Source organism: Trachemys scripta, chromosome 15, assembly GCF_013100865.1.
Source record: "Trachemys scripta elegans isolate TJP31775 chromosome 15, CAS_Tse_1.0, whole genome shotgun sequence".
Classification (NCBI taxonomy): Eukaryota; Metazoa; Chordata; order Testudines; family Emydidae; genus Trachemys; species Trachemys scripta.
The window spans coordinates 10,731,638-10,744,212 of record NC_048312.1 but is presented as its reverse complement, the minus strand read 5'-3'; the positions used below and the strand labels follow the sequence as shown (position 1 = coordinate 10,744,212).

General features: G+C 43.1%; 1 protein-coding gene across 1 annotated transcript in view; it reads right to left on the bottom strand.

Moving 5' to 3' along the window:
* The window catches only part of TMEM132C (transmembrane protein 132C), a 293,156-nt gene that overhangs the window by 33,082 nt on the left and 247,499 nt on the right, over window positions 1-12,575 (bottom strand). The window contains exon 5 of the mRNA XM_034791295.1: window positions 1,787-1,930. Coding sequence (XP_034647186.1) covers window positions 1,787-1,930 — 144 coding nt within the window. The remainder of the gene's footprint in view (window positions 1-1,786; window positions 1,931-12,575) is intronic.

Here is a 12,575-nt window from a genome sequence, read left to right as displayed (position 1 = left end):
TTTTTCCGCCACTGTAGTAAATCCACACCCTTGAGAAGTGATAGCTAGGTCCATCAACCTACGCCAGCTAATTTACGTCGCTCAGGGATGTGAATTTTTCACAGCCCTGACTGACATAGCTAGGGTGACCCAAGTTTTAGATGCCGACCAGGCCTAAGAGTAGAGCTCGAAATGCTAATAGGATATAACACTTCAAGACAACATTGTCCTTTCCAGATCATCAAATGCTTTGAGAATTGCAATAGCTCAAGAAACACTGATATTAAATCGTTTGAAGGGGGCTCTCTTTTGGTAGGAGGGTTTGTTTTTTCTTTCAATTTTTGATCAAATATTTTCTTCAACCCATCAAATAATTACTCTGGGTTTTTAATATATTTTTGGCCATCACTCTACTGTCATTGCAAATATGGACATCATCTGGTGAGGATGAATAACTTCTGTGTGATTCTCTTTCTTCTACAGGGAACAACCTTCTTCCCCCAAGTCCATTGGTTCCCTTAGCTATACAGATTCCAGGGATCCATTGGAGGCACAGGAACATCTGCACAAAGGCCCTGTGCACTGTCTCTGAGGCCTCCTGCTGCTGTCCTCACTCCATTATTTCAAAGAGCCCACCTGGTTTCTTTTCTCTCTGTCTCCTTGGTTGGAAGATGGCAAACAGTGTCAATGATTATTCATTAAAGAATTAACTCATTTAATACTCATTCTAATGAAGGTAATTACAATAAATTAATCAGGGGCAGCGTTTACGCGGCTGTAATAAAGACTTCTACACAAATCCCACCATAGTGCATTATTGTGAGCTCTTGAGTGCAGGATGCTGCAAGCACACAGGGGTTCTTCTGCTAATAAGACACCAATGATCTGAATAAATCTGTTGCAAATCCCTGTGGCTGCACAGGTGTTGCCTTGCTAGATGCATATCGTAGGCCTAATGGGGTCAATGCCATATTATTATACAACATTTATAGTGCAGTAATGCTTAAAGGTTGTGCTTCTGGTGCTCGGTGCTAGACAATCATATAATACATGACAATCCCTGATCCAAGGCGTTTACAATTTATGCGCTAAGGATAAATTCACCCCTGCACACGGACCATGCACTACTTAAGCCCTATTCTGAGGGCTTACATGGGACTTAAAAATGGTGCACAGTGCCTTGCGTTTGCTCTCTGCACAAGGGTAAAGGAGCTAACATACCAACCCAGGAATTCACATACCAACAAAGGGGTTCACACACCAACACAATTTTGTGAGGCTGTTACCATTGTATCTATTGCTATCCACAGCAGCGCGTCTCAGAGTCTGCGTCAGTTGACTGCCTCGCAGGGCTCACTGTATGGGGCTAACAATAGCAAGTCGATGTTTGGGCTCAGGCTGGATGAGAGGGTTTCAGACCCTGGGCTCCAGCCCAAGCCTGAACATCTACACTGCTATTTTTAGCCCAGTAGAGCAAGACCTGTGAGCTCAGTTGGTTGACCCAGGCTCTGAGACTTGGTGCAGTTGGCCCTTTTTTTGCAGTGTAGATGAACCCAAAAGGGAGAGATTTTCAAAGGCACAAATGGGAGTTAGATGCTCAACTTCCACTAAAAGTCAACAATGTCTTCACTGATGAACCTAGTTCCCTTTTGTGCCTTTACATACCACCTTCTTATTCATTTGAAGCCTAGGAACAATTAATTCACAGGGCCAGGTTTATTGGTCAGTTCAGGGCTCTGCTTCCCCTTCCCCATTTCTGTATAGAAAGGCAGAAGTACAGGGAAGCAAGCACATGAGGGGAACTTACTTTGACAACATCCTCATCAGAGGACTTGCATTCAACCGATTCAGAGATGTCCGTCACGGCGCTGTTCTCCTCAATGGAAACCACTTTGATGGGCACTGCAACTGTCTTCCCCGTGAGAATCGCGGTGTTCAGAATTTCTGTGTCCTGCACACAAAACCAAGCACAGCCCTGTTAAAGCATTTCTGGGATGAAACCACAGGGAGGTTAGAGAGATTCCTAAGAACCCAGAGCCCGCTCTTCAGCTGGTGTGAAGTCCATGGAGACAAGCCAGTTATCACCACCTGAGGATCTGAGCTCATTCTCTCCAACTAGAAACAACCTATTCAAATGTAGTAAATCCAAACTTATAATCTCTGCATGAGACAAACTCTTGTATGCACATTGTCAGCCCATTGACCTTAACTGTACACTCTAATATATAAAACAAAATCTTTGCAGTTTAATTCACCCCAGAAAGGCTCCGCTTCCAGGGCAGTTTCTGCTTTCTACCTATATTACAGGCAAGTTAATTAAGGGTCCAAATGCTTACTGCTAGGCATGAGACCCACTATTTACTAAAACTGGACGTCAGGGATGTTCATTGAGATGGGGTGGAGCCACAGTTCAGGATAGTGGTATTTGGATACAGGCCCTTTGCAGAGATGGGATATAGTATCTGGAGCTAAACTTTTCAGGACGATTTTGTTTTTTTTGATATGGCCAATGACACTACTAAGCTGTAAAACAATGTAAGGAATCCAGCAGGCATTAGTGAACTGTGGGGAAAATAAGAAGGAAACCTGAAAGCCTGAAATCAGATCTGAAAGGGTAAAAACCTTTTAATCCACCTTCAACACAGCTAACAGCGGTTTCACTTTTCAAGTGATTCCATCCCAAGTCTGACTTCTAAGTAGAATTTCAAGTCTTTATGCAGCCTTTTAACTTCCAGCCCTACAAAGTGAGCAAAAGTCAGCAAAAGCACCAGGGCCATTCTTGCAGCATGCAGGTCAACAGGATTTTTGCCATTGCTATCAAAAGCAGCAAGATTGGGCCCTGATGCTCTAGCCAATGTTTTATTTTCAACTCAAGTTTAACTGGTTTAAATTCCATACTGTCTTTTTAAATGGTCTTACAATATTTTACGCTGAGGTTCACCTTTTCCTCTTATATTTTTTCAAAGGACAATGCATTTGTTTATAATATAAAAGAAGGAGGAATGTTGACACTTCTGGATAAGTAAGAAACCTACACAGATCTTAAGGCATTTATGTGCACACCTTTATCTCACAGTATCAGAGGAGTAGCTGTGTTAGTCTGGATCTGTAAAAAGCAACAGAGAGTCCTGTGGCACCTTTAAGACTAACAGATGTATTGGAGCATAAGCTTTCGTGGGTGAATTCCCACTTCATCGGATGCATGACGCATGTCTGACGAAGTGGGTATTCACCCACGAAAGCTTATGCTCCAATACATCTGTTAGTCTTAAAGGTGCCATAGGACTCTCTGTTGCTTTATCTCACATTGTAAAGCAAGTCCAAAATTTCCCAAAATAGGGGCTTAAAGTTATGTCTCTCAATCCCTACTTAGGCACCTAGATTTCTGAAGCTTGATTTCGCAGGGAGAGAGCACCCACCATATCCCACTGATTCTGACAGGTACTTGGCACTTTTGAAAATCAGGCCACTTTTGTTAAACACGCGGCCTTAAGACCCTAACTTTTGAAAATCTTGTGCCATAGTGTGTTCCATATATTGGCTCTTTTGGACAGCCAGACATTTAAGCACACTCACAAACAAAAGAAGTGAAGTCCTCAAAAAATTCTCTAATAGTTTAATAAGCATAGAATAACACAGCCAGCCACTTCAAAACCCAAATGCACTACATCTTTTGCTGTCTCTTTTGATATTGCTAGCATCCTATGTCCTTGGAAATGAGTCTTTTGCCTCAGTCTCTTAACGGCTTTACTTATTTTTTGTGCCTGAGAACGTTAAACTGTGCGAACAAAGGACTTGAGGGTGAAGGAGGAGTGAGAGAGCTTGTGGAAGTGACAGAGCATCTTTTCAGGCTCTCGCCGGTCTGCTTTGAAATGATTCTATTCTGATCAAGTTTGTCTTGAACTACTAGAGTGAATTACTGATGGAGAAATCTAATTTAAAGAGACAGGCTCAGAATAAGAGACTTCTCATAAACGGAAGCACAGTTTCAAGCATTAAGCATACTGTGTGGTTTGGGATTTATCAATGTTTTCATCCAATGGTAGCCTACCAAACGCCAGGCCATTAGAACAAACGAACAAAACAAGAAAAGGTGTGAACATATGATGAGATGAAGCACGTGTAACATCATCCTGGTACTGCCTATAACTGAGTATAACTATAGTTGTAACTCACAATGATTTGAATGGGAATCATTAGCGCTTACTCCAGGGCTGAGTGCAGTCCTGTTCAAGCATGCAGTAGTAGGCAATCAGTAGAATAAGATAAAATGAACAACGAGAAATAGAAAGTTGGAGGTGAGGGTATCAATAGTGTTCAATAAGACCACAAGCTATTGATCTGACCTTGGATGACAAGTCTAAGATCCCCGAGCACTGGGACCCTATCCCTGTATCACAAGGAGGAGAAAGCCAGCAGCTCATCTAAACTGGTATCACAACAGGACGATGATGAAAATGCTGAAAGTGTGAGAGAACAGCATCAGCTTTACCAAGATTGGGGGCTTGCTTCACATTGCAGCTAAACTCTGAACCTGGACCAAAACAATGGATTTGCCATAACAGATGATACCATTACATCCCTCAAATCTGGTCTCCTGCCTTGACCAGACCCAAGCCCATGGCTTAAATTCAGCTGGAGCAATCTGGAGCAGGGCACCAGTAAATATTTTTAAACCCACAGGGCTGATGCCCCGAGCCCCAGGAAATACTCTTTGAGCATTTAAGCCCTGCCCAAGTCTCTTCTGGGTCACGCACCCACAAATCAGATGCTTCCACTTTACTGGCCAAAAGAAAACGATCTGTGCCCGTAGAAGGCAAAAGCCTAGAGAGCCAATACAAATGATGGTCCTATTTTCTCTGTTATATAGCACAGAGTTGATGTGCCAGTTGTTTAACAATCCATCATTTCTGTTTATCTCTTTCCAGTGGATCATTATAGAGGGATATGATGCATCAGTGGGACTGATGTAGAGATACTATGACAAAGGTTATAAAACCTGCTGAAATTCCCCAAGACCTTTCTGGACAGAAGAGGTGCAAAATTTGACTACCGGCACATTATGAGCAATTATGATACCTCATTCTCCTGCCCTCCGCTAATGGTTTCATTAAGGGAAACTGAACACATTTGAATGGATTTAGGTTGATTAATTACTTCAGGGGCTGCATCTGCAAGAAAAAATATCAAAAATCAAAGACGCAGTTTGTCATGATAAAGGCTCATTGAAGTTTTAAGATTTTTTTTTTCCACGGGCCAGCATCAGCTTCAGGAACACTCAGTGCATGATGTGCACAAAGGAAATAGAAATGTATTAGACGGATTCACTAATAGCTAATACCATTAGTCTGATTAGAGAGCCTTGATATTAGCAGGGAATCAGGAGCTATGGTACCATAGCATCTGGTCCATCAAAACGAGGATGGAAACCCTTTGCACTTCATCTCCAATTAAATCAGTCACGACTCATCACTGCCATACAGTACAGGAACTGTTTAAGTATCATATGTGAATAAATTACCACATACTGCTTAAGGAAATTAAAAGCTGCCGTCACTCCCATCCTTCAGCCGCCAAGCGCAATATGCTATGCAGAGGTTGTTGTACACACAAGTGTAGGCTTAAATAAAGACGGGGGCACAATTCTCACTCCTTTTGCCCATGTGCTTGGTGCTGGAGTGGAGGAGAAGGTGGCTTGAAGACACCTTTGAACTCCCTGTATTCTGAGGCAGCTAAGGGCTTGCCTCAGTATCAGTCAGAGCACAGTTCTCCATGGGCCAGGGGAAGCAGAGAATAGTGGTAGCACTGCGCATTCTGGCCAGGCCTCCTCCCCACCTTTGTCCCACCTCCTGCTCTTCCTCACAACACACCTCCTGTGCTGGGGGCCAGGAGTAGGGCTGGTGCAGAGCTGTTAGCCAACCATATGCCAGGAGAGAAGACCCCTGCACAGGGAGTATTCCCAGGGGGATGTTTCCGTCCCCTTTATGGTCCCTTTATTCAATGAACGGCCTGGTAGTGTAACAGAAACGGGCCCACAATCCACACATCCAGGCACAGGCTGTCAGGCAGAAAAAGACAAAGAAGATGTGGATACAAAGGTCCCTCAAAAAGCTGAACAAAACCTCAGAGAGAGAGAAACAAACATGGCTGAAATAAAAAGATTGGCCACTCGGCAGAGAAAAGTGTTTTATAATGGTCTAATTTAACAATGTGTTTAAAGAGCTCTCAGGGTCTGATTCAAAATCCATCAAAGCCTGGAAATTGAGTTTCCAAACTCCACCAGATTGCGTCTTGTTATTGCAACAGCCTGAATTATTCATCAGTCATCAGTACAAGTTAATGGTGGAGCAGAAGTTGGACCTTTGAGATCACGTTGGGTGACATTAGAAACAACTGTCACTACATTCGATATCTGCCGTAATAAGGCTACCTACTTACACTTTGAATAGGGATAGAGAACTTCTTATAAAAGCAATATGCTTTTAGTTTGCATGCTATGCTGTGGATACACACAGGTTACTAAGAAACCTTATGAAAGACTGAGAACCAATATAAGATGTAGGTAATTTGAACAATCACAATATCTTGGACCTTTCCCTTTTCTTTAATTTTTAAAATCCCCCAAGAACTAGTCTACTTTCTGTGCCAGCAGCCATTAAAGTTTTCAGTTTTAAATCAAATCTATTTTGAGTTGTGAAAGGACCAAAAACATTTAAGAACTGTGTTTGGACTTGCTTCCCGTTTATTTAAAAAATATGGACAAACTAATGCAAAGTAAAAAATAAGAATAGAAAAGAAATAGGATGAATCCTGAACAGGCACCAATATTCAACCTGGAATGAGGTTGTTATAAATTTATTATGATCCCCTAAAAAAAAAAAAACCACCACAAGTTGTGTTTCCAAAGTGAAGTAGGGGAGCTAGCTGTTCTGTTCCCACTGAAATTAACGGGAGTTGTTGTGAGTGTGTTGTTCTTCTAGTTGGCTTTGCAGATCTGAAGCTGGCTTTGTAACTCTGCTAGCACCAGGGGGCATGATTCCAACAGTGCTACCACAAAGCCAATCATTTGGTATGAAGAAGGAGAAAACCTACAGGCTTCTGATTGGGAGATGTCTTCCTGCCACACATGAACACAATGGGACTTTTCCAATATATGAGGGGGAACATAATTATCGTTTATACATATTTCAACAGACAGAAATAGTAAGGAATGTTTTCATGTTTGTTTCTCTAATGGCTTGATAAGATTAATGCAGTTTTGTAGCTGAGTCAGTCCCAGGATGTTAGAAAGACAAGGTGGGTACCAACTTCTCTTTCACCAACAGAGGTTGGTCCAGTGAAATATATTACCTCACCCACTGTGTCTCTCCGGTAAGATTAATGTCCTTACTGAGAGAAGCACATAAAACAGCTGATTTACTCTGGCACAGGAGAAATTATTTTAAAAATTAATTGTTATGTTTCAGCTGCAACCTAGTTTTTTATTACCCACAAAAGATCTGCCCATTCCCAGTCTGAAAAATATATCATACAACATTCTAGGTCAAACTATGGATGTTTTTTGCTCTCTGGATACCCAATACCTTTACAAAAGGACCAAACCATCTGATTCTGCCCCAAGAGGCAGAAAAGGCATAGAATGATATCTTCTTCTATATAATCCTAAAGTCACATCCATGACCTCAGCATACGGCCTGAGGTCATAGTGATGCAAGGAAATAGGAAAAAAAAGCCCATCTACTGATAGTTACATACAAGTATGTTATGGAATCTTTAGCACTTGTGCAACATCCATTGTACTGCCCCCGCATAGAGACAGATAGGGGACCTAGACGGCTGTCTTAGCTCTTTTAGCCACGCACTTAATTAGTTGTGACTCAAGTGCAACCAATCACGGTAGGGCAGAGAGAAGACTCAAGATTCGTTCGTCTCCTTTGTTTAGCTGAAAGATGAAGCAATTAAGAAGCCCAAAGGCTGGAAATGGTACATTATACCACACAAGAACAACTGGAAGGAAGGTTTACTCACCCTCCTGCCTTCTTTGCATAGACACAACTCCCTTGGAAGTCAATGAGCCCCTCCGAAATTCCTTTGTGTGGGCAAATAATGAAGAGGCAGGAATTTACATGCTAGGCACATGCACCCTGATCTCATGCCTAAATACCTCTGAGGATCTGGGCCCCGATTCAAATCTCACTTGCACAGGAGTAAATCAGGAGTTACTTTGTTTTAATACCATTGTGACGCCAACAATGTGAGATCTGAATCAGGCCCCAACATTTACACTGGGGTATGCGGGAAGCGGAGTGCAGTAGGGCTGTATAAAGAATTGGATGTAAATATTACTGATAGTATGGCAAGTCCAAATTCTCTGCTTCTCAATAACGTGTGAGGTTTTTAGACTCCAAGCCAATGCTACCGAGAGAATACAGACTAGCAGAGACCTTTGGGCAGATCCTGATGAGAGTTACACCAGTGTAACTCTCAACTAACTGCATTTGAGGTAACTTAGATCAGAATTTTTCCTCCCACCCCTGGCCTTAGTGTTCAGTCTCATGGGAAATTCAGCAGAGCTGGTATTCAGGAAAAAGATGTGCTTTCTTAGAAAGGGAAAAAAGCAAAACAACACATGAAGCTGATGTATTATAGCCAGAGTAGAGAGGTCTGCATGTGCTCACATTTGATTTGCTGCATATTCCTCAAAGGTAGGCACCAATAAAGTAAACTCTCCAGGAATCTGGCACCTTTGTTCCAATCCTAGAAAGTCCGCTGATGCCTGTGGGACCTCTGTGCAAAGACCAGAGTAGAGAATATGGCCCTTAGTTGCTTGGATTTAGCTGAAGAGCAATCCCTATGTTCATCCAACCTCTCAATTGTAAGAAGGCAAGCATTCAAGCTTGACTAATTTAGGAACTAATTCAACATTAAATCGCGGCAGAATGAGGAAGCAAAGTGACAGCTGTTTAATTAAACTCTAAATCCGATTAGATGGTGTTATCAAGAGAAATCCACTGGAGCCTAAGGTCATGAGAATGGTCCTGTTTACAGTCTGAAAATTCTATAAGTAGAACTACATAGCATGATGTTAATCATAGCTTAGCAATTAAGGTTTCTCCCTGCACACAGACAGTCTTGAATTTGAAAACTGTGCGTTGCATGCTTGGGGAGGGTACACAGATGCACTGGTGGTGTTTTCATTTAGAAGGAAAGTTCCTTGCAAGACTTTGTGGGAGAAGGGCCTTCAAGTATAACGATTTTAGGACTAGGAAAGTATTTGCACTATGGTAAAAGGAAGAAAGAAACAAGCATCTCTGCATTGCTGAGAAGCACTTGAATGGGAGGAGATGCTGGAAATGTAGAGAAAATCTAGGGGCAGTGCTGTGCTTCCACTATTCCTTACACATGATGCCCCGATTAGCACCACCACTCTGGCAATATACTGTAGTTACAAGAGAGGAAGATGGAGATAGGGGAGACACACGTGCTAGTTTCAAATACCATAAATATTGTTCTGATGAGTACTAAATTATGCATCACAAATTTCCATGGCATTGTAGTTAAAATGATGCACAGTATCTCACTGCACTGCAGACAATTGTTATGCTGACTTGTGAGCCTGCTTGACATGATGCTTGCAGATTTGCGTTATTAATGCTACTGAGATTACAACTGATTAACAAACTGACGCTGTTAGGCGGCAGATTCTGTTTATCTACATAATCCCGTGGTTAAAAATAAATTATACATCTAGCTTTCAGCCAACTGGGTTCTTTGACACTCCACATTCACAGACCTTGTGTATATGAGGGGGCGGGGAGCTGATATTCAGGATTTGAATTCTTAGCTCACACTTAAAAATGATCGAGGAAAGGTTTCTAAGGAAAGGAGTTTGTATCGTCTCTGATGAGCACACGGACACAAGTTCAACCCAGGGGTAAGCACGTGCAATGCTTGGTGGTTAGATTTTGGCCCATTGTTTTGTCTCACTTGATTACAGCGTAACACAGTGAACAGATAACAGGCTCGCTATACTCTGTCAGTTTATAACCATTTGGGCTTTTCCTTCATATCTCAAAGTGACGGCTGTAAAAGGGATGGGAAATTCAAGAAAGGTAGCCCCCTTGTTTAATATCGTCCAACACCAAATGTGGATCTAGAATAGAATCCAGCTCACTCTCCCATAGCTACACTAGATCTGTAGTGCTGAGAGGAGGAAAGAGTAATTAAAACCTTATTCTAGGCAGTACGGTCAGAGAGGAGATTCAGAGTGAACCTAGAAAACAGATCTATTTGGAAAACATGCCATATTTACAATCACTTTTCTGACCGGAACAGCGGTACGGAAAAGATACTGCTGCAGCGCCTTTTCAGCAAAGGCTCTCAACGTTTCTTACGGCCATTAATCCATGTAGACACACAACCACCCAGTGAAGCATGTTCTCAATCTTCGCTAAGTGGTCAGCACTGCACAAGACACAAAAATTAAGGCCAGTACCTGCCCTGAAGAGTTTATAGTCCTTAAGACAACCACAGATAAGACAATACCCATAGGAAGACCTAGAGGAGAGCGTTAACATTGTTCAGTCCTGTAGCAGGGCAGACACCCACTCCTGCCTGGAAGGGCTTGAAATAGTCCGGGGAGAAGGCTGGGGCAGGGAAAGCTGGGCTGATTGGGGAAACAGCCTCAGCTGTGGCCACGCCCCAATCAGAGCCCAGCTGGCCCTATAAAGGCCAGGGCAGCCAGAAACTCAGCAGTCTCTCTCTGTACTCAGAGAGAGAAGGGCCTGGCTGCAGGGAGCTGAGACAGAGTACCTAGGTGGAGCAGGGCTGGGGAAAAGCTGAGGAGCTGGGGAGCTCCAGCCTGGAAAGCCCCAGGCTGCGGCCTAGTAGAAGGCCAAGTGGTACTGGGGGTTGCAGAGGGCAACCTAGGGGTAGGCCAAGGCAGCAGGTCCAAACCCAACCTTGCCAGTGATGAGTAGGCTGATACTGCAGTCTGCCCCTGGGCGTGGGGCTGGATGAAGACTGGCAGTAGCCTGATACTGAGGCAAGGTGGGGATAGTGGGTGGGGGTTCCCCTGGAAGGGGGACACCCAGTTAGAGGGGCACCAGGGTCCTGGGAGGGACACAGGGGCCAGTAGCAGTAAGGCGGATCACTGGCCTGCAGGTGGTGCTCTGGGCTAGACTGAGCTAATTCCCAGGATAACCAGCAGGAGGCACCGCAGGGGTGAGTCCAACACTGTTACAAGTCCCCAACTTGCATTATGTTGGCTTGGACAGCTTGATCACTGTGGGTTAGTGTTTGTGGGTTTCAGTGAGTCTTTAGGAAGGATGAGAATGGAAGAAGGGTGTGAAATAAAGACAGTGAATTTTTATAAGATACCTGCAGTAAATAACATAAGCAGGAAACATTCAGCTTGGAAAAGAGGAGACCTGGGGGGGGATATGATAGAGGTATATAAAATCATGAGTGGTGTGGAGAAAGTGAATAAGGAAAAGTTATTTGCTTGTTCCCATAATGTAAGAACTAGAGGCCACCAAATGAAATTAATGGGCAGCAGGTTTAAAACAAATAAAAGGAAGTTCTTCTTCTTCACACAGCGCAGTCAACCTGTGGAACTCCTTGCCGGAGGAGGTTGTGAAGGCTAGGACTATAACAGGATTTAAAAAAGAACTAGATAAATTCATAGAGGTTAAGTCCATTAATGGCTATTAGCCAGGATGTGTAAGGAATGGTGTCCCTAGCCTCTGTTTGTCAGAGTGTGGAGATGGATGGCAGGAGAGAGATCACTTGATCATTACCTGTTAGGTGCGCCAGAGGGAGCGAACCTGGCATTGGCCACTGTCGGTAGAGAGGATACTGGGCTGGATGGACCTTTGGTCTGACCCAGTATGGCCGTTCTTATGTTCAGTGTTGCCAATTCTTGCAATTTTATCAAGAGTCTTATGATTTTTCTTAAAACTCCAACCCCTGGAGTCATATGATTATGCAAGCATCTTTTTTTTTGTTTTGTTAAGGAAAGCTAAGTGTCTAGCCCTCAGGAGGAAGGCTTGAAAATACAAACCCCAAAGCTCAAAAAACAGAAGGCAAATAAAAATATCCACTGGTATTTTACACACACACACACACACACACACATTTTGTGATTTTTTTTGGGTGGACTTGACTCATGGTTTTTGAACACTTGGGACTGCCAATACTATGGAAGGACAGATATTAAGCTAGAGTGTGAGTGGGACTATGCAAATGAGACAATGTAATGTTAGCACTGGAGTTGCTGTGTTAGGGCCTTGACCAACACAGAACATACGTATTTATATAACTTTACGCATGTGAGTAGAACCCTACAGTTCTCTGCTGGATCTGGTACGTAATCCTCTGAGCATGCCCAGTGTGAACTAGCTGTTTCCAGAGTCTGCAGCTAACTGGGGTACTCATGCAATTAATGAAAGCGCTGGGCCTTTTCTTTGCAAATTTAACTCTCAGGCACCTATGACACATTGCAGATAAAGATGTTATAATTACAGACACTTTGTAGGTGAGTGAACTGAGATACAGGCTGCACAAGGCCACATTGCAAGTCAGTGAGTGGCTCTGCT